A 26,645-nucleotide genomic window follows, 5' to 3' on the forward strand; every position below is an offset into this window, starting at 1 on the left:
CTCCTCACTGGGAGGTGGGGTGGGGTAGCTGGCTGGCTGGGAGTGTCAAAGGAGCAGTCAGGACAGAATGACAGGTCTATCATCAGACTGCCAGGAAGGCCACAGCCACATTTTGTGGTAATTAACAGCTACTTTAGGTTTTATAGGCTCCGTTACTGGTGTTTCATTGTCATGAGAAAGCAGCCATAAAATGTCAGCAGTTGGATGTAACCATATTTTAAAAGATAAACAGGCCATGAGAAATGGAGAGCTGCTGGACAGGTGGTACACACAATTGTAATCCCAGCGTTTGGAAGGAGGAGGCCAGCCTGGTCTACACACAGCCAGGGACACATACTGAGACCGTTTCAAACCAACCACTGGAGAATAGAGTTTAAGGCACAGTGTACATCTAGAAACCCTGCAGGAAGACAGAGGTCAAGTTCAGCCTGGGCTGCGTTGTAGCAGCTGATACATGGGGGCCCACACCTGTAATCCTGGAACTTGGGAAGGAAGAGAATCTCTGTGGATCTGAGGACAAGCCACCTAGGGATCCAGTGGAACTGTCCAAAACAGTCAGCAGCAGCTGAGTGTGACAGCTCAGCACAACACTGGCCTGGTGATTCCAGCCCTGACAAAACAGTGCCTGTCATCTCGTTACCCATCCGCTTCTCTGCCAACTCCACACAATTGTACTCTGGGAAAAGACTAAGCAGGGCGCTCTCACCTAATGACAGTGAACTTGATAAACTCAGCAGAATCTAAGATCCTTCTCATGGAGCTGATCTCCAGGTAACTGGGGGCTTTGAAGGACACACCAGGGGGCATGCCGTCGACCACCACACAGCCGGGGTTGATGGTGATCTTCCTGTAGGGAACCTTCACAGGGAAGCCCATCCCAATAGCTTCGCCTGCAGCAAGACAAACAGCACAGGGCCCAGTGTGACCGTCACCTTCAAAGCAATCACTAAAGTGCTGTTTTATGAAATATTGACCCTGGTCGTCAAGTGTGCCATCCAAATCTAATGTTTTCTTAGCACAGAACTCCCAAAGACAACACTTACCAAACTTCCGACTGAAGAGGTCATTGACCTGCTCACGCAGCTGCCTGGCCTTCTCAACTTTGGACAGTCGTTCATTGTCATCATCTAAGACAAGAGGAAAGATGAGAGTGAGTGTACTTGCATGGGACTGACATATGTTTTCTAGAAAGGTTTATTAATTACGTAGAGTGTATTCTGCTTGTCTGTATACCTAAAGGCCAGAAGAAGGCACCAGATCTCATTACAGATGGTTGTGAGCCATCATGTGGTTGCTGGGAATTGAACTCAGGACTTTTGGAAAAGCAGGCAATGCTCTTAACCACTGAGCCATCTCTCCAGCCTTCTTTTTTTAAAAATTAAGTTTTTAACAGCTTCAAACTAAATATATAAAAAAAAGGCCTCATGTGCAGGGAAAAGCGCTGGGACTCGGGGGTGTGTGTGGACAGCACGTATGGGTCTTTGGAATATCAGGATGGGGAAGACAGGAGAGGGATACAAGTGGACAGAGCTAGATTTTAATGACTGCTGGGTGGTAGAAAAGCTTGTGGGGATGGGGCTCCGGTTTCTCTTCAGATCATATACATCTTTCACCTTTTAAAAAGGATTTTTAAGCCAGGCATGGTAATGGACACCTTTAACTCCAGTGTTCAAGAAGCAGAGACAGGTGTATCTCTGAGTTCCAAGCCAGCCAGAATTATATAGGTGTTGGTGATGCACGCCTTGTATTCCCACCACTTGGGAGTTTTAGACCAGCCTGGTCTGCAAAACAAGTTCTAAGACAGTCTGTCCTTTTTTAAAAAAAAAAAAAAAAAAAAAAGGAGTGTGAGGGAGTATTTCCACATTATGACATCACCAAGACAAAAAGAATAATCATAAAGTTTAAAAAAAGGAAAAAATAAAAAATGTTCTAAAACCAATTTAAGAGGATACAACTCGAACATCCTTGCTGTTTCATACAGACTGTTTATTAAAGAAATCTTAGTTTTTTCAAGACAGGATCTCCCTGAGTAGTTCTGGCTGTCCTCAAACTTAAGAGATTAAAATTAAAGGTATGTGCCATCACCACCTAGCTATAAAGATTTCTTTTATATGCATGGGTGTTTGGCCTGTGCACTATGTGTGTGCCCAATGCCCAAAGCAGCCAACAGAGTGTCAGGTCCCATGGGAGTGTAGTTATAAATAATTGTGAGCCATCATGCAGATGCTGGAAATCAAACCTAAGTCTTCAGGAACAGCCCATGCTCTTAACCCCTGAGCCATCTCTCCAGCCCCCACAGACTTATTGAAGAACAGAGACATGGTGTAGTGAGCAGGGCTGAATTTAGGTCCGGCACTGTGCAGCCAGGCTTTTGGCGAAGCACACAAGACACTGCACTATGAGAGCTGTCCCTGAAGGATTCTGGAGTCCAGAAGACTCCACGATGCAGGCAGAAATCATACCTGGAATTGTCACCTGAATGATGTTAAGGTCTTCCACGCCTGATGCAGTAGTATTAACGCTGGGTGATGAGTTTATCTTCCCTGAAAGCAAAAACAAAAGATTAGGGTTTAGACAAAAGTAGGGCAGGTACTTCTATGCTGGCTGTATTCCAGTAAGACACTAAAGATGGTAGTCTTTCTGATGGCCCCATCTTTCTGCAGAGCAACACTGTGCACAGCGTTTGCCGCTCTAGAACTGACGACTAGAACCCAAGAGCCAAGCTGCCATGTGCTGCTCTCAGAGGACACTCACTCGGAGGGCTTTTGGAAGAGGTGCTCTCTTTGATGGCCGTCTCGAACATCTCAGGTCTATAAGCAAGAGGAAAAAGGCATGGGCTGGTTAACCCAGAGCAAGGCACACAGGGAAGATGCAGTGTGCTGGGGCCTGCAGCTTGGCAAACCACGTGCCACACTTGGAAGCAACCTGTGCCCAAGCAGACCGATCACACCAGCCTCTACTGCTGTTGGACCTTCTCTGGCCACCCCAGTGTCGCTGCCATCCTCTTTCCAAGGGGAGAGCACGTACTGAGATCAGCATGAGACCCAAGAGCAGAAATAGGCAACGCCCACACCTGCAGCCTGGGTACACACATGAAGAGCATGTATGTAACTCCCTCCCTGCCTCCAAACAAACAAAAAGGCCCATGCTGCATGGCATGTTCACATGCGTGCTGGTGCACAAGCCTGTGTGTGCAGAGGTCAGAGGGGGGCTTCAGGTGTCCTATATTACTCTTATTTCTTTCACACAGGATCTCTCCTAGAACCTGCAGCTCATATTCACCACCCCAGGCAGCAGGCTCCAACAATCCTTCTGCCCCTGCCCAACCTCCAAGCACTATGGTCACAGGCTCCCCACCCCCACCCCCCAGCTTGTTGAGAGAGCTGGCATCTGAATTCAGGTCCTCAAGCACTCTTAATACTGAGCTGTCTCTCCATCCAATAACTTAGCCCTGTGAAGAGCTATTTCAACCCAGAACACCGCACTGTGAAGGCAGCCCCTGGACGCCTTCTCCACCGAAGATCCTCACTTTTTAATGATGAACTTTATCTTGGCCTTGTTCCGGAGTATCTTCTCCAGTCTTGGAATGCCAAATGTGGATGGTCTTCGGAAGGGCACTCCCTCAGGTAAGCCTTCTACATAGAAGTCTTCTGGGAAGGACTCAAACAATGCAAATGGCACTTTCACAGCCTGTTTAAGGCCAAGAGCTTCCCCTGTAACACATGACACACTCAATTTGGTAGAACAACTTAGGAAAGCCATTTGCAACATTCTAACAGCAGCTACAAATCCTTATTTACTTGAAAGATCAAATTTGAAAGTGTTCTTGGAATTCTTGATAGTAAAATGGGTAGAAATGGAAGGCTGACACCCACACATTTCCAAAGACATCTCAACAGCAAATTAGACCAATTATTAGAGAACTACTTCACACTCAATGCTTGTGAACAAACCTACCGCATTTTTCATTGAAAAGGTTTTCCACTTTCTGCTTCAGGTCTGTGATTTTGGCGTTCCAGGCCTCTGTGAGTAGAGAGCAGCCACCAGTCAGCAAAGGGTCCCCCGAGGAAGGGCAAGAACTTCTTACTTTAGCGTTGCACTGACTGAGTAGTTTCTTTGTTCACTATCTGCCTTCCGAGTGCTGGGACTAAAGGAGCACACCCAAACCCTGGCTTCACCTCCCCTCCTATTTATTTTGTGGCTTTACAGAGTACAGGAGAACGCAGAGCAGGCTGCTCCCTTCACGTGCACTGTGTCACTTTGTGACAGAGGACATTTTAGAGTACCTCTGTGCACTGCATAAGCTCTTGTCCCTTTCCCCTGGCCCACTAATGCATCCATGTCCCATAGAAAGTTTTACTCCTTTCACATCATGTATACATACATGATTCTAAGTCTTTATATAAGGAACAGGTTTTAAATATGGCTGCCTTGCCTGTCCTCCAATCCTCACATAACTATACCAAACTGTTAAGATTGGATTACCAACACTCTGACCTATGCTGAAATGAAGGACAAAGGACCTCTCCTGGCCTGTTACAGTGTCTACCACATACCAGCTATGGCTCTGGGCACATGCAGGCCTCAGGCACAGCTGGGGTACACACTCTGCACAGGGCCTACAGGAAGACTCACACCAGAGCACAGGCAGGCAGCCCAGCTTTTGCTGCATGTTAATATCTGACACATACTGACTCACCCAAGGAAAACCACTGTCCTCCTGACACGGCACACTAATTCTTTACTTGAAATGCTGAAATTAAGAAAAATATAACATGTATTTACCAAAGGAAAACTCTCTCCCTCGAGGCTTGAAGGGAACATTTGAACCATTGGTCTGGGTAGGAGTTCGAACAGTGGAGGTTTGAGGACTGTTGTTGTTGGGGCCTAGAGAAAATTCAAAGGCAAACCACAGTCACTTTGCTCACTGTTGGTTAGCATGTGCCAGAAAATACAACACACACACACACACACACCTACACACCTACCCGTCCTGAACCTAAACTCAGCAACTCAGTTTTCCCTAGGATCCTGGCAACAGATGTCAAAGGGCACCTGAGACCAAGCACAAATGGGAACAAAACACCCAAGCAGGCTGCGGCTTTGCATGTCAGCACTCACTTAACACATCTGTCATCCAGGGGAAGAGGCTCCCATGTCCCTGCCTCAAGGAGACCAAAGGCAGTGTCATCCCTGTGAACCAGACCCTTAGGATGAAACCTCAGGCTGATGTAGCATCGTCCATCCCTTACTGCTGATGTTGCTCAGGTCACCTGGGCTCGGCCTGGGTTTGACTTGGCTTCTAGGTGAAGTCTTTTGACTAAAGGGAACATCACATGCACTCTACAAGTGATTCCTGGGGACAAGTCACCCTTCTCAGATCTTCTCTAAAAACAGCAAAGAAGTCTGTTTTTCCTGTGGGCCACTGCTCCTCAGGGGTGTTTGCTCTGGTACCCAGGCTGCATTATTTACTAACACTTAACCTTTTACCTTTTCTTTGAGAAAATGGGCTCTATGCAAATGACCGTAGGGATGACTGAGAGCATACACGGATCAAAGGCCCAGGTGCCCCCTAGGTAGTTGTTTCCTTTGGAAACAATGTTTCAGGGTTCAGGACCACTGCCTGTTACTGTGTCAGTCATCTTAGACTATGAACTTCCAAAGTTGACAGCCCTACAGCAGAGGCTGGAAGAGAAGATAAGTAAGCACGCTGCTAATCAAACCACCTATAAATGCATTTCATCAAAAGCACATGAACAGTGTTCCTGAGGGTGACATCTGAGATGGCCTGTAACAATGAACACCTACACACACATGCACGCACACACTCATGCATTAAAAAAATATGTGCTGGGTGGTGGTTGCCCAAGCCTTTACTTCCAGCACTTGGGAGGCAGAGGCAGGCAGATCTCAATGAGTTCGAGTCCAGCCTGGTCTACAAAGTGAGTTCCAGGACAGCTGGGACTGTGACAGAGAAACTCTTGTCTTGAAAAACCATAAAAAAAAATCCTAACTTTACCATCAAGTGTTTTCAGACATAAAAGGCAGAGAAGTTACCAAGTCCACACAACTGTAAAGAGTGAAGAGAAAATGTGGTACAGCTCACCTTCCACAGTGACCTCGATCTCAGGAACCTTAGAGTTGCTCCCAGGGCTTCGTGGTCGTTTTGGGGACTGCAATGCTGGAAGGCAAGGTGCAAGATTACCTTTACAAGCTTTGTGAAAAGCCACAGAAGGTACTCTGTGAAAGCTGAGTATTAAATACGGTCATACAGTTTGGTTCCTTTCAAAGAAACCTGATGCATTAAATGGAAGTGTATGTAACCTCCACATGAACAAAGGAGGATGCAAATATCAGCTTCCATTGAGATGGCCAGAAAACAGAAGAAAGAAAGAGATGCAATAAGTCAAACAGCTTAAAAGCAAAGAAATAACCCAAAGGCCCATGGTGACAATGGGGTATGGCCCAGGTGACATAGGAACAGTAGCAAAGAAAAGTAATGTATTCATGACCTGAGGTGCTACCTCTTACCTTTAGTGTTGACTTTGCTAGCCATCCCAGGAGGCAAGTAGGACACAACTAGCTCAGGCCTAGAAAGAACATACAGTGAGTCACTCTACACACAGCAAACAGCCAGAACTATTTCTAAAAAATAAACAGGTATGTATTGGTGTTTTCCCTGTATGTCTGTCTGTCTGTCCACCATGTGCTCCCCTGGAAGTCAAAGAGGGTGTTGGATCCCCAGGACTGCAGACATAGACAGTTGTGAGCTACCATGTGGGTACTGGAAATTGATCTCAGGAGGCAGAGAAGCCAGTGCTGTTAACACTGGGGTTTGAGTAAGAATGGCCCCTATGGGCTCATATATTTGAAGCAGTGGCCCTAATTGAGAAGGATTAATAGAGATGGCATTGTTGGAGTAGGTGTGGCCATACTGGTGGAGGTGTCACTGGAGGGCGGCACTGAGGTTTCAAAAGCCCACACCAGGCGCTCATGCTCGTTCTCTGTTTTCGGATCAGGATGTGCCAGCACTGTGCCTGCCATGCCTGCGCCATGCTGTCCTTGCTGCTGCTGCTAATGGAACGAGTCTCTGACACTGTAAGCCAGCCCCTACTCTAATGTGTCTCTTAAGAGAACTGCCTCAATCACGGTGTCATTCACAGCACTAGAACAGTAACAGAAGGTGGCACCAGGAAGTGGTGCTGATGTGACAAGCCTGGCCATGCTGCTAGTTGGTGGAGTGTGAATTCCTGACTAAAAAGTGGTTGAACAAGTTAAGCAAGGCTTAATTAAGGCCATACTAGTAGGGGCAGGGAAGGCAGTACTGAGGGCAAGTTGAACTGAGGGCCCAGCTCAAGAGGTTCCAGAGGGGCAAAATATCAGTAATTTTGGCAAAGAATGTGGCTGCTCCTTGTCCTGACCTAAAAATCTGCCTTAGGTTAAAGTGAAGCATTTCGGATGAATGGTATTAGTGGAGATTTCCAGATAGCCTAGTATTATTTATTGGCTGTGTCATGTGGTTGTTAGTAATAACTCTTATGTGCTCAAGGAGATGAAAAGTTTAAAGAAAAGTCTGATGTTAAGTGGAATAAAGGAGGCAGTGACTTCGGGGCAAGACCCCACCCAGCTCAGCTTCCAACTTGTGAAAAGGAATTAACGAAAAGCTTAAGCAGCACGAGCAACCATAAACAGAAGCTGACATGAAACTGTAATTGGACTGGGCAAGGTCAAACCCGTCAAGCAGAGGACTTGGCAGCTTTAGCCTCGAACTTCTGACTTTTAGAGTCACCAATACGAAGAAGGGGTTTTGGAACCACCTGCCATGGTGAAGGAAAGCTGCGGAGGCCAGGTGTGTGTCAGAAGTGGCCCTGAATGGAGGCCCAGAGAGGAGGCCATGATTGTCCTGGAGGCCCCAAGATGCTGGAGATGCCAGAGCAATGGGACACCTGCCGAGGAGAACCGCTAAGTGGAACCAGCCCCGAGAAGGAAGTGCGCTGCAGTCAACAAAGCTGAAAGGACTAGAGATCCGAAGAGCACGTTGACATCACACATGGAAATGCAGAGTTTGGAGAAGGGCCGGATGATCTCAGTCTTGCTTTGGTCCAGTATTTCCTCACTACGCTCCTTTTTGGAATGGCAATGTACGCTCTGCCATTTCTATGTCGAGAGTTGTAAGGAGTAGGGTTTTTCCTCCGGCCGCCTAGTCTTGTCCCGCCGCCACGCCAGCCCCAAATAACACACCGAGACTCTGTATTTGATATAATTCTGTTGGCCTGTTACTTGTTTCTTATTGGCTAGCTCTGTGTTAATTAACAACCCATTTCTATGTATTTCCACGTGGTCTTGCCAGCGGCTGGCGGTTCTATTCTCTCCAGACTCTCCATCTTGACCCCTCCTTACTCCTTCCTCTCTCCTCCTCGTCTCCTAGCCCCTCCTATCTTCCTTTCCTATTGGCCAACAGTGCTTTATTCATTAACCAGCATGAGAAATATTTACAGAATGACATCTCCCATCAGGGAGTATGTGATCTGCCTTTTGATTTTACAGGTTACAGTTAAAAAGACTGCCATGAGTCTCATAAGAGACTTTGAACGTTGACTTTTCAACAGTATGGGACTGTGATGGACTATGGGGACTTTTGTAGTTGGACTAATTGGATTTTGCATTATGATATGGCTGTAACCCTTTGGGGACCCAAGAGTGGAAGGTGGTGGTTTGAGTACGAATGGCCCCCATAGGCTCATATATTTGAATGCATAGTCACCAAGCAGTGGCCTTTGCTGGAAGAAGGGTGTTACTGAGGGTGGGCGTTGAGGTTTCAAAAGCCCATACCAGGCTGAGTGCTTGGGGATCAGGATGTAGCTCTCAGCTGTTTTCCCCAGCACTGTGTCTTCCACACCTGCCGTCATGCTCCCACCATTACGATAACAGACTGATCCTCTGAAACTGTAAGCTAGTCCCCAATTAAGTGCTTTCTCTTCTAAGAGTTGCCTTGGTCATAGCGTGTCTTCGCCACAGTAGACCAGTGACTAAGACAGCCAGCTCTGCAACTGTATAACTCCTTTAAAAATAGAAAATTAACTCTAGATCAATTCCTTCAACCACTGAATCTCTGCAGAAAATTAAATGACTTGTCACCAAGGAACTGGGGTAAACAGCCTGGGCTTCAGCTGAAGGGGTCAGTAGAACAGTGACTGCCTAGAATCCACTGAGGATGTGGGACGCAGCTCAGCAATGAGGAGCAAGGGCCTTCAAAGTAAAGCCTTGATTGTGCAAGACCCTGGGTTCGATCTCAAGTTCTGCAAAGCTTGGTGTTCTGAATCTACATGTGACAGAAATGAAGGAGGCACCAAGCTCTGCAGAGTAGTGGGAGGAGCCACTGCTCTCCCCCACACAGGAGGTCTGGCCAAGAATGAAGGGCTCGAAGAAAGACAGAGGCACAGCAAGTCTGGGATCATGGTAAATGGCTGTGGGGGCAAAGGCAGCTTACTTTTTAACAACAAACTTGATCTTATTGCTCCCACGGACAATCCTCTCAAGGCGTGGAATCCCAAACCAGGTGGGGCTTCGGAAGGGGATTCCTTCAGGCAGCCCTTCCACATACAGAAACTCTGGATTCGATTCGAACACAGGATAGGGCACCTTCACTGCCTCTGTAAGGCCCAGAGCTTGGGCTGAAAGACAAAGAGGAGCCAATTCATGAGCACAAAGTTCACACAGCTACTCTTCTGTTTGTGTCTGGAATCAACCAGGCTGTGCTAACTTCCTGTCAATCCAGCCACAGAGACTCACTATTCAAACCTAGCTTAGGATGATGACATGGAAGTAAATAATAAAAAAGTCAGCGCTGGAAAGATAGTTAAGCTATTAAGAGCACTTGATGCTCTTGTACAGGACCTGGGAATTTCCCAGCACAAACATGGTAGCTCACAACCATCCATGACTCCAGTTCCAGGCATCTGATACCTTCTTCTGACCACTACAGGCATTAATTATTTGAAAAAAATCTGGAATTAAATATCTTTGTTTTTCCAGTCAGGGTTTCACTGTGTAGCCCTGGTTGTACTGGAGCTCACTCTGTAAACCAGGCTGGCCTCAAACTCCCAGAGATCGCCTGCCTGTCTCCTGTGTGCTGGGATTAAAGGTGTACACCACCACCACCTGCCCCATTATGCTTTTTAACATCAGTATTTTTGTTTTGTTTCCTTAGGGCAGGTTCTTGGTATAAAAGCCTAGGCTGGCCTCAAACTGCTGAAGTGTCTCAAGAACCAGGACTACAGCAGGAGAAACAGCACTTTTTCATTAAAAAATAATTTTACTTTATGTGTATGTCTGTGCATCACATACATGCCTGGAGTCATCACGGAGGCCAGGAGTCAGTTCTCCTCGAATCAGAATTCCAGCAGGCTGTGAGCTGTCCTGTGGGTGCTGGGCCCCCCAAACCAGATGCTCTGGAATAGCAGCCAATGCTCTTTACTATCACATCTTCCTTCAGTTTACAAAAAGTACCTTTTTGGGGGAGGGAGGCACACGGGTTCTCTGTGTAGCTCTGGCTGTCCTTGAACTCACAGAGATCCTCCTGTCTCTCTGCCTCTTGAGTGCTGGGATTAGAGCTGTGTGCCATCACAGCCCAGCCAACAAAGAGACATTTAAACATTTTTCAATGCAAAGAACAGCCAGGTTATGACTCCAATGGTCTCCATGTCGAAGGTAGAAGTGACTACGGCCACTGAAATAACATGGGGTTGATGACATATCTGTGCTGTCCTGTGAGCCCGATTGTTCCAGGAAAACTGATCTGCAGAGGCCAGGCCCAAGCTGAGGCCTCCAGAAGCACAGAGCTAACAATGTTACAGTGCAATGCAGCAGACAGTGCTGGCGTTTCCCATCATCCTTTCTTCTCCATGACTGACTGGAGAACCCCCTGGAAACCTGCACTGAGCTCGGGAACTGTCTCGGGAAGTGTCTCATCACAGCAGGTCAGGACACTGCCAACCAGCTTAAGCAAACCATGAAGCCACGTGTTGTCCAGGTGAGAAGCACAGTGGCTCGAGAGGCTCCCCAACTCTACCCCCCCACACACACACACACAGGAGAAAACACAAGCAGAGAGACGGGACTTCTAAAATCCATTCGGAACATAGCCACTGTCTGTAAAGTGAGACATAACCACTGTATCTCACTTACCAAATTTCAAATTAAAGATCTCTTCCACTTGCTTTCGGAGCTTGGTGATTCTGACATTCCAATCTTCTTTGACTGGAAAGAGGCAAAGTCAAATGTAACCAATCACGCTCGCTGTTCACAGCACTGACACAAAGCACACAGAGGTAAGGACATAAGAGGCACACAAAAGGGACTCTGCCACTCCTCCTCCAGGTGGGCCGCGGCTGTTGCCACCTGGACTAGAGCAGCTGTCCTCACAGCTGTCCTCACTTCTCTACCGGGTTGGCCACTGGTGAGGACTGTGGAGGGTGCTGGGAGATCCCACACGGAACCGTGGCTATCAGCTAGTGCGGCTAGGTGAGTTCTCATCACACAGTGCTCATCTCTGAGGGCCTCACAAATCCATACAAGCATCTGAGCACTCAGGAGAATGAGGAGGGAGCACTGCTAAATATCTGAAGCCACAGTAGGCTATAAAGGGTTCCTGTCTCAAACAAAAAGCAAACAAAGCATCTAACACACAGGTGGCCATGCCTAACGGGGTAGCCTGCCACACAGGGAGCAGGGCACAAGCACAGCTGTGAGACCCCTGGGTGAGGTATACACATCTCCAATGGGAGGCAAAAGTCCTGCAATTGCCCATAACCATGAAAACATCACCTAAGGAATTTGTTTGCTTTTTCAGATAGTGTTTCTCTGTATCGGCCTGGCCTTCCTGCAACTGCTCTGTAGACCAGGCTGGCCTTGAACTCATTCTGCCTCTGCCTCCTGAGTGCCACCACAGTCCATCATGAAAAACTTCTAAAGAGCTTACTTTGGTCAAGCTGCCAGGGTGCAATGTTGTATGAAGGCCTAAGGCTCTAGAGACAAGCAGATACCTGTATCACTCCCTTTAAGATACAGGGAACATCAGAGAAGACAGGTTCGGAAATGTGAGAGCTGGAGGGAGGGATAAAGTGTTCAGGAACTTCTCAGGCATGCTTGGCTTCTGATACTGAAGAATCAGGCTCAATGCCAGCCTGCGCTACAAAGTGAGTTCTAGGCTAGTCTGTGCAACTTAGAGGGAAAAGGAAAAAGTGTTAGGGACATCAATCATTGATATAGCTCTTGCCAAATACATGAAGCATTGGGCTCAGTTCCCATCAATATGGAAAACTTTTTTTCAAAAATATTATCTATTTATTTAATAAAAGGAAGGAGCCAGGTGGATCTCTGAGTCTGAGGCCAGCCTGATCTACACAGAGAAACCCTGTCTTGAAAAACCGAAAATAAATAAATGGAAGGAAGGAAGACGGATGGATGGACGGACGGACAGACGTGTGAGTTCTGGGCAACCATACCTGGCGTGTTTGTCCGTGGCTGAATCACTTCGGTTGTACTGTGAGTCAGGAGTTCTGGCCTGTGAAAGTGTTAGTGACATTAATGGTCAGAGCATTCAGGGCCAGTGTCAAGACTCCCACACAGGTCTGTCAATTACTTTTTAGTACCAAGTTTGGGCCCCATTCAGTAGACCTCAGTACTGTACTAGAGAAACACTTGCTCAATCAGCTCATATAAATGAAACAATGCATTTACAGTACATACAGGAAGGACCACTCAGGCCAAAGCACCCATCTTCAAATGTCAGGGGGAAAACAATTTCTTGTTTTGGTTTTTCAAGACAGGGTTTCTCTGTGTAGTCCTAGCTGTCCTAGAACTTGCTCTGTACACCAGGCTGGCCTTGAACTCACAGAGATCCACCTGCCTCTGCCAAGTGCTGGGATTAAAGGTGTGCACCACCACCTCCTGGCCACCCCCAACCCCCCAAAAATTTTTAAAATCTGTTCCACAGAGAGTCATCTTACCTTTTGATAACAAATTTAATCCGATTGCCCACTTGGATGATTTTTTCCAGTCTTGGGATTCCATACCATGAGGGGCTTCGGAAAGGAATGTTTTCTGGAAGTCCTTCCACATAGAGGTCATTGGGATGAGCCTCAAATTTTTGGTATGGTACAGCCTTGGCTTCAGTGCTCCCCAAGGCCTCAGCTGTAGAAAATGAGCAAGACAGGAGATTCAGGCTGAAATCATACACAACAAAAACCCCCAAGTGCAAAACTCCAAAAATGCAACTAAAACACAAAAAGAGCCAGCCATGGGTGTGAACCTGTAGCCCCAGAACTCAGAGGCTGAGGCCGGGGGAGATGGAGTTCCAAGGTAGCCTGAGCAGCTGGGGGAGGGGGTTTGAGGATGGGGGCTCGGCTGTGTGGGAGGGAAGAGGGTTAAATGCATTTTCTAATCTCTAGTCTGAAACTACATCCAAACAGCTTTAAAAAGAAATATTCAACAACTGACACCAGACAGATGGCACCTGGCTCCTGTAGGTGACCTCTGCATAATCTTGCAGCCAGGGTTTACACAAGCCTGAGTTTCTTTGATCTTGGATGGACTTTCCCTTTTACATTTAAGGTCAGTCCAAGTGTGTGAGTCTGCATTTGTGCACACAGTGCATACATGTAGCGAACCAAGGTCAATATGTGTATTTCCTTGGAGGCTGCCGACCTGTGTCTTTGAGACAGGCTTGCTCTCTTACTGACAAGCCTGAAACCTTCCAAGTAGGCTGGGTTGCCCGGCCAGCGAGCTCCAGGGACACTCCTGTCTGCACCTCCCCACTGCTGAGATTAAAAGGCACGCATTATCATGCCCACTTTTCTTTACCATGGGTTCTGGAGTTCAAAGACCGGGCCGCCTCATACCTATGAGGGAAACACTTTAACAACTGAACTATCTCCCAATTCATTCTGTCTTAATCCTTCTTTCGTATTAGGGCTTTAGTGTTAGAAAAAAATAAACACATAGCAGGTCATGACCACCACAGCATTAAAAGGAATGTGCCCAAGAGGATCAAAAAATGGCTACAGCTTAGACCCACACCTGTCATACCTGCCAGATAAGACAAAATCTAAACCTAATTTTAACAGGCTTTTTATGAAATGAAATCATGTCTGAATTCACAGCAGTTAAGACAAAAGGTAGAGCCTGGAAGGCAAAGGCCTTCACTGCACTCAGAGAGGCACAGAGATTGCTACGAGGCCAGTCTGGGGTACACAGTGAGAGCCTGTCTCAATAGAGAGAAAAAGAAAGAAAGAAAAAGAAAAGGGCAGAGGTCAAGGACATTGCCTTCTGGTCAGTGAGCTCTCCATGTTGTATCATCTTCCAGTCTCCACCCCCTGCTTAGCCTGCAACCTCCTACAAGGCACACACCAGGGCCAGGAAGTCCTGCCCACCCATTGCCTGACAGGACCTAGTGCTCCCAAGATGGGGCAGGGCTGGGCTGGTCACCTCCCCTCCTGGGAGCAGGAGTGCACAGGAATGTGCAGGCACCAGTAACAGGAAGTGGATGCTGGTCAAAGTGAGGAAGGCACCTGAGTGACTTCAGTGAGCTCCAGTCCCCTCCTGCCGCAGGAACCTTACCCAGGGCACCAAAGGCTGCCAATGTTTTATCGGCTGCCAGCAGCCACATTTCCAGACACACCAAGAATGCCACCCACTGAGCCCAGTAAAGTTCTTTTTTGGGTGGTGGTCACTGGAATAAAATTCTGGGTTCCATGTACACTAAGCAAGCATTCTACCTGCCAACTGAACCATATCACCATCAACCCTCTTAATAACCTATTTTCTCTCTTTAAATGATTTCTAAGATTACTTTATAGCACTGGGGCTCAAAGCCAGGGCCTCAGGCATGCCATGCGAGCACCTTACCAAGAGCCACATCCCAGGCCACGTCTGGTTCCTTAGCTATGCTTGACCAAGCCCAGCCATCTCCCACCAGCCACTTCTCCTTTCCCTTCCTCTTCCTTCCTTCGCCATTTCTTGGGTAAAGTTGACAGCAGCCAACACCAGACACTCAGAAACACATGTCTCTCCTACACAAACCACAGCGTCATAAGGTTGACATGCCCAACAATAAACAATGGCTATCACTTGCTCTGCATTGCTAAATGTCCAGGAAAGTACTGATTGGACACAAAGGGAGGATTTTTTACTATTCCCTAACTGATTTACACTCAGATGGAAGGAAGATATCATTAAGGCCCAACTCACTGTGGAAGGCCAGGGAAACTGAAAGCCTCAAACTCTAACTCATTGCTAGATGGTGTTCAGTTACCACCCAGCCACTATACCACAGCGTAGTGGAAAAAAATAAAACTCTCTTTCCAAAAAGACACTTGGTTTGTTCCTGATGCAAGGACAGTGAGAAACAAAGGTTATTTGGGGGGGCTGGAGAGATGGTTCAGTGGGTAAGAGCACCAGCTGCCTTCACAGAAAACCTGGGTGAGCTTCCCAGCACCCACATGGCAGCTCACAGCCACCTGCAACTCCAGGTCCAGGGGATTCAAAACCTCTTCTGGTTTCAATGGAAACCAGACTTTTCAATGGTGAACAGTCACATGTGTAGGCAGATACCTATACATAAGCTTTCTTTTTAAGGCATCGCAATATTAACAAGCCAAGTACATATGTCCAAATGTGTAAGACTAAAACCAAACTGGGATACAGAGCAAATTCCAGGCCAGCAAAGGCTACATGTTGCCTCAAAACAACACTAAAACACAAAAGAAAAACAGCACCAGAATGTGGGAGAGTGCTTGCCTAGTATGCAAAGCTCTGGGTTTCATTCCCAGTGCCGCATGAAACTGGATGGTCAATTATGCCTCTAATCTTAGCACTCAGAGGCAAAAGCAGGTGGATCTCTGAGTTTGCAGCCAGCCTGGTCTACATACCATGTGCATAGGGAGACTTTGTCTCAGAACAACAAAAATAAGAGTAAATAAATATCACAGACCAAGATAACATAAAACATGATGATAGTGACTCTTTAGGAGGCCAGTGGACAGATGCATATCCTGGCCCTAATATCCTAATATCCTTCTCATTTCATAGCAACACAATGACAAGAGAATGAACCCAAATGGTCAAATAGCTACTGCATAAATGCAACTGTATTAAGCAATTATTCAGAGCTGGGGTGTGGCTCACATTAAAGAAATTGCCTTATAACTGTCAGTATGAGTTAAAGCACTTGCTTAGGGTATTCAAGGCCAAATCCATCCCAGTCCCCCACCCCCCACAAAAAAAGCAAAAAGAAAATCCTGAGGATCTTCTATATAGTATTTTTTTGGGGGGGGGAAGGATAGGATGGGGTTGGTTTTCTCAAGACAGGATTTCTCTGTGTATCCCTGGTATTCTCAAACTCAGAGAACTGCCTGCCTCAGCTCCAAAGTGCTGGGATTAAGGGCATAGCCATCGCCACCCAGCTATCTTTTATATAATCTTAAAACTTTTTATACTTAATTTTTTACCAAGAGCAATAGGAAAAACACTAGGTTAAGTCAAATCATCTCAATTCATTCCTAAAATGAAACAACTCTTAAAAACCAAACAAACAAAAAAAATCATTTGGGGCTGGAGAGATGGCTCAGCAGTTCAGAGCCTGCTGCTCTTCCAGAGGTCCTGGATTCAAATTAGATGGTTCACAACTGCCTGCAACTCCAGTTCTAGGAGATCTGACAACGTCTTCAAGCCTTTGGGATACCCACTCAACCCACACAAAGTCACACAAAGTCACATGTATCATTTCCAAAAATTTGCTCTGTAGTGTTCAATTTGGGGGAAAAGCTTACTTACCAAATTTCTTGCAGAAAAGCTGGTCTACCATCTTTCTCAGTTTAGTGATCCGTGCATACCACTCTTCCTTTACTGTGAGGGAGAAGTGTAGGTTTCCTCAGCTTAACAGCTTTTACTTACTTAGGTTGTTAAATGTTAGAATACCCTAATTAATTTTTCTCCCTATCTTTCTTTGACAGAAGCTATCTCTAAAACTTTGGGAAATACTTATTAATCTTCACAGGGTTAACTCCCACTCCATCCACAGGAACACAACACAAACTATGACCTCTTTCCTTAAAAAACACATGACAGCATGACTGTACATATGGCTCCATTTCTAAAAAGATAACCTTTCTATGTCTATTAGAATTGATGACCCATTACCCAACTGACAAATGTAGAATTTACAATACATTTTTTAGCTAATTTACTTCTGAGACAGTATCTCATTAGCCCCAGCTGGACAAGTAGACCAGCCTATTTAACCTCCCAAGTACTGGAATTGTTAATGACCCACCACACCAGGTAGAATACATCTATGCAGGTCTACCCAGAAATGTACTATCTATCTATCTATCTGTGTATGTGTCATAGCTTTTGTTGACATATACCTTGGTAGAAGGAACTCCCCACCCCAACCCACCTTTCCCTGGCTGTCCTGGAACTTGCTCACTTGCTCTGTAGACCAAGCTGGCCTCGAAATCACAGAGAGCCACCTGCCTCTGCCTCCCATGCTGGAATTAAAGGCATGTGCCACCATGCTCAGGTAAAAGAATATCTCCTTCAGACCGGCCTACGGGGCGTCGTAGGGTATTATCTTGACTGCTGATTGATGTGAGAGGGCCTGGCTCATTAGAGGCAAGAGCCATATGCCTGGACAAGTGGGTCTGGGCTGTGTAAGGGGAGCTGAGCAAGCCAAGAGAAGCAATCCAGTAAGCTGCATTCCTCCATGGGCTCTGCTTCAGTCCCTTCCTCTGGCTGCCTGATTTGAGTTCCTGCCTTGGCTTCCCTGTGATGGACTGACTGTAACCTGTAGGCCAAATAACCCTGCTCCTCCTCAAGTCGGTATTGGTTAGTGTTTTTCACAACAGAGACGTTTTTAGAGCTCTGGCTTTAGGGCACAATATACCCATTTTCTGTGGTTATAAACAGAAGTATTATTCTTCTATGGGGTACTTGAGGCCTAAAATGCATGCTCTGTAATGACTCAGAGTTGCTAGTCAAAGGCCTATTTCTTTATGAGGATAATAACCCACAGAGGAGGCCACACTGCCCCGAGTGCTCAAAATTCCCACACACACACTGCTAGAGACCCACCTCCTGATGCTGGCTTATCAAGCTGTAAGTCTTCCCGGGTAGAGTTCAGAAGCTCGTGTCTAAAAGGAAAGAGTTCAACGGTAAGAACATGCCAGGCAGTATCTAGCAAGGAGCCAAACAGCATACATACAGCACTCAATTGTCAAGAGTGACTGCACTCCAGCGCAGCTGGACCTAAGTAAACAAGGCTTCTACAGAGCAGTAAGTGCAAACTGTCTCAGAAGATGCTCAAGAGGGACACTGCTACAGATATTTTACACATTTTACAGTAATTTAGTCCTTGGGCTTTGTAATATATTAAAAAAAATATGTCTCCCATACAACTATAAACTTTTTTTTTAAAGCTCTGCATATATTTAACATATGTATGTGCAGGGCAAAAGATATGCAGTATTTTTCCAAACATTCAAACATAAAACACATAATCCCAATTTCACACAGCCCCACAGAGCTCTTTACTGGAATGGAGAGCAGGAGGATTCTTCGAACAACCTGAGCATCAGGAAGTAATGGAAGCTAGGTCAGGGTCAGTGGACAAAACACTGAACGATGGTGGGCTGTGATGTAGAGAGCCTGCTAATATGAACAGACAGGCAAAGCAGGTAAGTTTTTTTCTGGATACTCAGGACACCAACCCCCTGTGAACTGTGACCTCTCACCTACACCGTCCAGTACTGTGGAAAGTGACACTGACCCCTGTTAACTGTGACTTCTCATCCACAGCAAAGACTCCATTGCACTTTTTTCAATCTTGCAAAACAACTGTCACAACTTTTACTATTTCATTTTTCTCATTTTTTTTTTTTTTCAAACAAGGTGTAGCCCTGGCTGGCCTGGAATTTGTTCGCTATGTAGACTAGAATGGCTCCCAACTCATAAAGATCCTCCTGCCACTATCTCTTGAATGGAGAAACTAAAGGTCTATGCTACACATACATTGACTTCCTTTCCCCGTCCTGGCACACTTTTTCAGAACCCACTTACTAGACTGACAGTCTCTGGCCCTCTCATTCTCATGTTTGCTACTACATTTTAGTTTCCTAGAGACACTCCACCTATGCCTTCCAAGTGTGCACATTGTTGCAAGGATATAGGCGGTTTCCTCCATCTCCATTTGCAGCACGATAAATGCCCTCCTACATCTTTAAACTTTACTCTGTAATCTTAGTCAAGAGATATGGAAGTGGGGTCAGCAAGGTACATGTAAGCATGTACCGCCAAGCATGCCAACCTGAGGTTGATCATGAAAACACACGCAGTGGAAGGAAGCCTGACTCCTGACGCTCTCTACCTCCATGTGTACCTGTGTGTGTGTGTGTGTGTGTGTGTGTGTGTGTGTGTGTGTGTGTGCGCGCGCGCGCATGCGTGCACGCACACACATGCAGAGAAAAAGAAAGGTAAAAAACGGGGGGAGGGGGGGCATTAGCACCACCTCCTCTGGGGACTGCACGGCTTAGCAAGTCAGCGAAGGAAGCCACCCTCGCTACACTTTCCTCATCAGTGTGATGAGTGCCCAACATTTCCCTTCTCATTCCTCCTCCCAGCTTTGCTTATTTTAAGTTTTCGTCCTTATGCTCACATGAATGCTTTCAGTTTTCTAGACTTAAAAGCAACACACAGGTGGTCACTGCTTCCTCACTGGGAATAGTGAGGAAGAGTGACAACTGCAGGGTAGGCAGGAGGAGCCCATGACTCAAAGCCAACCCCAGGCTGACCTCAACACCCTTGTGCACACACATTACAAGGTGGATGCCAGGCTGCTTGGAAGATGGCTCAGTAAAATCCTTTCCCCGCAAGCAAGAGGACCAGAGCTCAGATCCTCAGCACTCAACAAATGTCAGGTAGGGAAGATGGCCCACTTGTAATTCCAGCCTCAGATAGCAGAGGCATAATTCCTAGAGTGATTGATACAGGCTCAACAGACAAGCTGAATCTGGAACCCTGAGTTTGACTGAGAGAGACCTGTCTCCAATGAATAAGGAGGGAGAATGATCTACCGCCATACTCTAACACTAGCACACACACATGCAAACACACACGAAAAACGAAGGGTGGAACATAAAGATATACAGTCATTCCAGCTTTTAAAGACAGCCTGTGATTATTTGCCAGCATTAAAAAGAAAAAAAATGCACCAACCAAAACAGACAAGAACCCCATACAAGTGCAGATAGAGTCTTACTTTTTAATCACAAAACGGATCCTCTCCTTGGCCAGCAATATCCTCTCAAGTCGAGGAATGCCGTATGTCGATGGCCTTCTAAAAGGAATCCCCTCGGGAAGCCCTTCTACATAAAGATCTTCAACATGGGACTGGAAAAGAGGGTATGGGATCGTCACCGGACCTTTGGCTTTTATAGCTTGAGCTTTAGGATAGAAAGAGAAAGGGACCATTATTACAAGACAAGGCTTGGAGAAAACTCCACAACATAATGTCAACTGAATATGCAATGCTGCTTTGTCTTCCTAAGTTTAAGCCAAAACCACAGTGGTTAGTGCGTATGTTATAAATGGAACTGCCGAGGTTTTAGAACATAAGCACTTCTTATTTATGACTAAACTTCTAAAAGGATTTCTCCTAAGTAACAGGAAGGAAGACATTCTTGATCTGCATAATTTATGATAACAGCCATTTATTTACCCAAGGGTAAAATGAAGCAACAGTTATAGAAGTGTCCACAGCCAGGAGGACATGGTCACCAGGTCCATCACTGTCAGCTGGTGTCCTATGCACAAGTGCATTAAAGTTTCAAGTATATCATACATGGACAGACGGTATGAACTCACTGATCCCCCAGCACAAGTACCAAGTCTACAGAACGCAGTGAGAATTCCTCCTACGCAACCAATTACCACCCCAAGTTGCTTTCAATTCATAAAATATAAAGATTGTTATGATAATTTCATAGCAGTTGGAACACATATCCAAAAGAAGCTTGGTGGGCATGGTGGTGATTCCACCACTCAAGAGGCAGGGGGATCTCTGTGAGTTCTATGCCAGCCTGCTCTACATGGTAAGACCCTGTCTCAAGCAAACAAAACAATACAATAAATTACAGTCTCAACAGAGACCTTGGATTAAATGGCTGAGGATCTCAGGGTCAGGGAACTGTTGTCATACTGAACTACTCTAGCTCAGAACAGTGCTCATTATAATATGAAAACACAAAGAGCAAGCATGAACCATCTTCTAGCCAGCATCCTACAAGGACTGCTGTCTTACCAGATCTTCAGGACACACCTGTAGCTCTCATGCCTACTCAGAAGAGGAAGCCAGGAGCATGAAGACATGACACCCTGGCCTAGCCATGACCTGTCTGCTGTACCTCACTGCTCCTACACAGACTGGGTCTATGTTTCCTGCTTTGAAATGGGTGAATTAAACTAAGGACTAAACACAGGTGGGAGGAAGAGTAAGAGAATCATAAAGCAAATAAAGGAAAATATGCAGCACTTAGAAAATTAATTTTATTGTAACTCTAGACTTTCATTTCTCAGCCATAGTTTAAAAAAAATATATGTTGGGGGCTGAGGGGGTGGTTTAGGGGTTAACAGCATTTGCTGCTCTTGCAGAGGTTCAGTTTCCAGGATGCACATGGCCCTCACAACCATCTCTGCACCAGATACATAGTGGGTACAGAAAATACATACTCCGACGCTGCTAATATTTTTTGTCTAAAAAGGTTCCTGGGAAGTGGTGGCACACACCTTTAATCCCAGCACTCACGAGGCAGAGGCAGGTGGATCTCTGAGTTCAAGACCAGACTGGTCTATAGAGTGAGTTATAGGAAAGCCAGAGCTACACAGAGAAAACCTGTCTCAAAAAATAAATAAATAAATAAATATAATAATAATATAAAAAAAATAGCTTCCAAGAGTCAAGATGAACAAAATGTAAATGTGTGAATATGTATCTGAGCCAGGTATAGTGGCAAACGCCTTTAATCCCACCACTCTATAGGTAGAGGTAGGTGGATCTCTGTGAATTGGATGCCAAGCTGGTCTTCAGGGTGAATTCTGACAATCAAGGCTACACAGTGAGAGTCTGCCTCAAAACAAACAAACAACACACATACACACACACCAAAAACAGAGCACTAAGTGATTGTGTCTGTCTGTGTAATGGGGATCTAGAAGCTCAGGTTTCTAATATGCCCCTATAAGAGACAGGTGTGTGAGGAAGGCCTAATTCCTGGTGACCTGCCTGGCTGATCTGAACCATGAGATGAAAGGACTGTAGACATACCGTACTTTCTTTCAAACAGCTCTTCAACTTGCTTCCGTAGGTCAGTGATGCGCGCGTTCCATTTCTCTGAAAATGAGAGGAAGCTATTTTCAGTACGAGAGCAGCCTGGCACTGGGTACCCACCATAACACACAACCTGCCTATCAGCCCATTTCAGTTCTGGCTTTTCCCTGACTTCCCCAAGGTCCTTCCTTTCTCTGGGTTCTTAGCAGCAGTTGGATGCTGAAGGACATTTGAAACTTATTTTTAGAACATTCTAAAGACTGCCTTTGGAACTTTTAAACTTCTCAAGATAGGTGATCCGAAAAGACCAGTCCAATTAAGCCCTGGAAAGCAGCAGCAAAGAGAGGCCTGCACGGGTCCTCAGGGCACCTCCTGAAGCATGTCAGCTGAGGAGAAGCAAGGCTTCATAGGGAGGCAGCTGCAACTGGCACACGACGCTGATGACGTTCAACAAACTCACATACACACAAAAGCCAGGTAGCACCAGTAGGTGCTACAAGAACAAAATGGATGATTCAAATGTCTTTACCAGGACAGGGGTGGGATTCAACACTGGTAGAGCACTGGCCTAGGGAAATCCCTGAAAGGGGGGGGGGTCTATCCCAACAAGATTAGAACAAAGCCATTTCCAAGTGACCTTCAAAATATGAACCACAAAATGAGACCACCTCTAATATCTGACTCAGTCCCTTAGTGGAAAACCCACTGGCAACTGGAGGTACAACTAGGAGCAGGCGGGCAACAGGGCAAGTGAACACCAAGAGGGGCAAGTTTGCAAAGGAAGGTTTCAGTGCCTTGCAGGGTAATGGGGCACCAGTGGCCCACACCACAGCATCGACACCAGCTGCTTACAGCGTCACACAGACCCATCGCCCACATCACAAATGGCCACTGCTCACCTCTCAGCCCTCTTCCCAGCCGTCACTTACCAAAGTTGAACTCCCTCACTTTACGCTTGCCAGCGTTGGCAGGCTCGGGGACAGGTGGAGGTGGGGGCGGCTCACTGGTCTTTGGCCTCTTGGTGGGTGGGGAGTAATCATCATCTTGAGAAAGAAAACCTTCATTACTGCAGGAACCAGTTACTAGAGTGACAGCGAGTGGAGAGGACAACTCTGGGCACTCACGAGAACGACCACATGACCACCAGCTCTCTCCCACCCTGCAGGCCAGCTGCTCATCCCCTCTGACCAGTCCTCCCTCCTCCAAGTTTCCATGACCACAGCTGTGCTTGATTTAAAGTGTTCGGAGAAGAAAAGGTTTTAATGGAGGCAGCAGTTTCCACTACTAACAATACAAGAAAAGGAAGATGAGCCCCGAATGGAAGCCTGTAAATGATTCCAATGGCCCTAAACAGGGTGGTTGGGAGAGGGGGAACAGGGGACTATGTCAAATAGTGCACTTGGTTTTTATTAAATAGGGATTTTTAATTTATTATCTGTTTCTGTCAGATCATTCCATAGCATTGGGCTCTCTCCCATTACAGCACACACAAGCCTTTTGTTGTTGCTATTACTTGAGACAAGGTGGTTTTGGACTGAGGATCCTCCTGCCTCAGCTTCCTAAAGCACCACCAAGCTAGCTTTAAATATTCTCAATAACACAGTCTCCAGAAAGAAAGGGACAGAGATGTTGACTCGATCGACAGAAGGCCATGTGTAAATACCCAGCAGGATGGGAGCATGGGGCAAACAAGGGTCAGCATACTCAGGAACTCCATGCTTATCTCAATGGCACAGAGGGGACCCCTTCAAATAAAATCCCATCTCTCAATGCACCTGACACTAGTGCCAAGGACACCTGGCCCAAGAAAAACAGCCACTATTAACTTCTGGTCCCACACCTAAGCTGCAAATGTAAACTATAGAATCTTTCAAGACATAGTATAGATTGTCAGGAGTGGTGATGCACACCTTTAATCCCAGCACTTGGGAGGCAGAGACAGGTGAATCTCAGTGAGTTCCAGGTGAGCCAGGGCTACACAGTGAGAACCTATCTTAGAAAGGTAAAAAGAAAAGTATAAACTGTGAGACCAGAAATTCAAGGTCATCCTCAGCTAAACACCAAACAGCCTGGAATACAAGTGACCCTATCTCAAAAATCAATCAATAAGTATAGAATAGAAGTAATTACTACTCAAGGACAATAGCTTTCACAAATGACCATTCAAATACAGCAAAATATTATTAAGATAATTAAGGTATAATTATTATTCAAACAGACTTAGAAGGAAAAGTCAGCCTTTAATCCAGCCTGGTCTACACTGTGAGTTCCAGGACAGCCTCCCCACCAAACCAACCCAAACAAAACAAAAACGTCAAGCAGGTTGAAACCAGGTGTGATGGCATAATGCTGGAATCTCAGCATTTGAGAGACAGAGGATATCAAGACTGAGGCCAGTCTGGGCTTCCAAAAACAGGGAGGAAAACCAGGTGTCATGGCACACACTTGTAATCTCAGCACAGAACAGATCAGAAATTCAAAGTAGGCTACATAGTGAGTTCAAGGCCAGACTCAGATGCATTAGACACTGTCCCATTTTTAAAAAGAAAAAAGAAACAGAGAGGCCAGCCAGTGGCTGAGATTTGACGCTGAAAAACAGATGGACACTGGGGGATCAGACTAAAGATAGACTCTGGGTTTCACTCTTTCTACTAGGCCTCTCAAAAGATGGTCAGCTTCAACCTGAGGCCGTGGAAAAATAGGGAGGCAGATTTTCTTGTGTCAAGAGATCACTTCTTAGGCTGTGTGTAATTCCACACTCGGGAGGCATCGGCAGGCAGTCTGAGTGCAAGGCAAGCCTGGTTAACATAGTGAGTTCCAGGACTGCCAGGGCTATGTAGAGAGAGCCTGCCTAAAACAAACAAACAAACAAACAAAACCACCTCATTGAAGTCTTAAGTCAGTCAAATCCATTTCAGAATTCAATATATACTGATACATGTTTTATGAAGATAATCTAATTGGATATGAACATTAAAAAAGGCCTGATACAATTAACTCTAACAAAAAATGCAAAATATTTAAAACAATCACATCTTACTCTCCAGTGGGAAATGAAGGTATGGCTGGAGGAGCAGGCTCAGCAGTAAATGAACTGCTTACAAAGGTCCTAGTCAGGGGCTGCTGGGAGGTGTGGCCCCCCTTTCCCTTTGGGTCTAATCCATAACTTGGAATTTTACATCGGTTCCTACCTGGTTATACACTATCTGTTTAAAGCACTGCAAATGCTGGCTTAGTCACGTGCTACAAACGCACAGCAGCCCCACTGGCCCCCTCTGCTCTGCCTGAGATAGGGCCTCCTTCCAACACTGCTTCACACAGTGGCCCTGCAGCCTCAATGTGGAGGTTGGGAGCTGTTCCTGCTCCAGGCTAAGCATCACCAGGTACCTGGAAGGCTCTTCTGCTCATGGAATGGCTACATGAGCATATACCCTATTGCAGGCTACAATTACAGATAGCAGCCAATACCCTCAGCATTCATTTCACAGAAAAAGACCATCACTGGAACATGACATCTATCGACTTTCAACCCTAAGCTTCCGAATGACACCACAGCCCTAAAGAACACTGTCCAAACTCTCACAGCTCTCATTTGTTTATAATCAAGTGGTTGCTCAGTAGGGCTAACAGTGGAGATGCCACTCATGCGGTGAGGTGCATACACTCTGTAGGAGGACAGCAGTTACTAGATTGGAGCAGAATAACAGTGGTGAAAGTGAGTGGCACACTCAGCTCTGCCGTAATGATCGTGGTGATGGGCAGTGAGTGGCCAGATGGACCAAAAGCATGCACAAATATTTGTATGGCCTTAAAAAAAAGCATAACGGGAAAAAAGTTCAAGACAGTTCATCCATGAAGACCCATGAATCAGAAAACAAGCTGACTGTAAAGCAACTTCAAGGAAACGGAGACAAAGTCAGGTCAGAAGCTGGGCTGCAGCACCTCACTTGGTGTGCATGAAGGACTTGGGTTTGGGAGCAGAACTCTGAAGGACAGCTTTGTGACAAGGAAACAGCTTTTCAGAGAGGTCTCTTCATTAGCTAAACAGAGCTTTCACAAAAGCAGGCTACACCATGCTGAGTTCGGTCCTCCCCCATGCAGTCTTCCCTCAGCATCCTCAGTGTTGAGAGCACCGTGTACTACACATGCCCTACATCTTCTCTGCGTATCACAAAGGAAACAGCATCCAACCTAAGCCCCAGCTGTAAGCATGGTGTTTATGAGACTGTGTGAGGCCTGAATAGTCACACAGCTCCAAAGCTTC

At 46.2% G+C, this 26,645-nt stretch overlaps 1 protein-coding gene across 13 annotated transcripts in view; it reads right to left on the reverse strand.

Annotated features, from left to right (window-relative positions):
• Gtf2i (general transcription factor IIi) overlaps positions 1–26,645 on the reverse strand; it is an 82,067-nt gene that overhangs the window by 5,750 nt on the left and 49,672 nt on the right. For all 13 annotated transcript variants that reach the window (XM_051204861.1, XM_051204860.1, XM_051204856.1 and 10 more), the window contains 18 exons: positions 23,311–23,424; positions 22,379–22,444; positions 20,315–20,498; positions 18,133–18,191; positions 16,834–16,905; positions 13,011–13,194; positions 12,507–12,565; positions 11,188–11,259; positions 9,491–9,674; positions 6,532–6,590; positions 6,107–6,181; positions 4,786–4,887; positions 3,958–4,023; positions 3,530–3,713; positions 2,755–2,810; positions 2,463–2,543; positions 1,044–1,127; positions 707–890 (listed from right to left, as the gene is read on the reverse strand). In XM_051204861.1, the coding sequence (XP_051060818.1) occupies positions 707–890; positions 1,044–1,127; positions 2,463–2,543; positions 2,755–2,810; positions 3,530–3,713; positions 3,958–4,023; positions 4,786–4,887; positions 6,107–6,181; positions 6,532–6,590; positions 9,491–9,674; positions 11,188–11,259; positions 12,507–12,565; positions 13,011–13,194; positions 16,834–16,905; positions 18,133–18,191; positions 20,315–20,498; positions 22,379–22,444; positions 23,311–23,424 (1,885 nt within the window). The remainder of the gene's footprint in view (positions 1–706; positions 891–1,043; positions 1,128–2,462; positions 2,544–2,754; positions 2,811–3,529; positions 3,714–3,957; positions 4,024–4,785; positions 4,888–6,106; positions 6,182–6,531; positions 6,591–9,490; positions 9,675–11,187; positions 11,260–12,506; positions 12,566–13,010; positions 13,195–16,833; positions 16,906–18,132; positions 18,192–20,314; positions 20,499–22,378; positions 22,445–23,310; positions 23,425–26,645) is intronic.

The sequence above is a fragment of the Phodopus roborovskii genome, unplaced genomic scaffold, assembly GCF_943737965.1.
Source record: "Phodopus roborovskii unplaced genomic scaffold, PHOROB, whole genome shotgun sequence".
Classification (NCBI taxonomy): domain Eukaryota; kingdom Metazoa; phylum Chordata; class Mammalia; order Rodentia; family Cricetidae; genus Phodopus; species Phodopus roborovskii.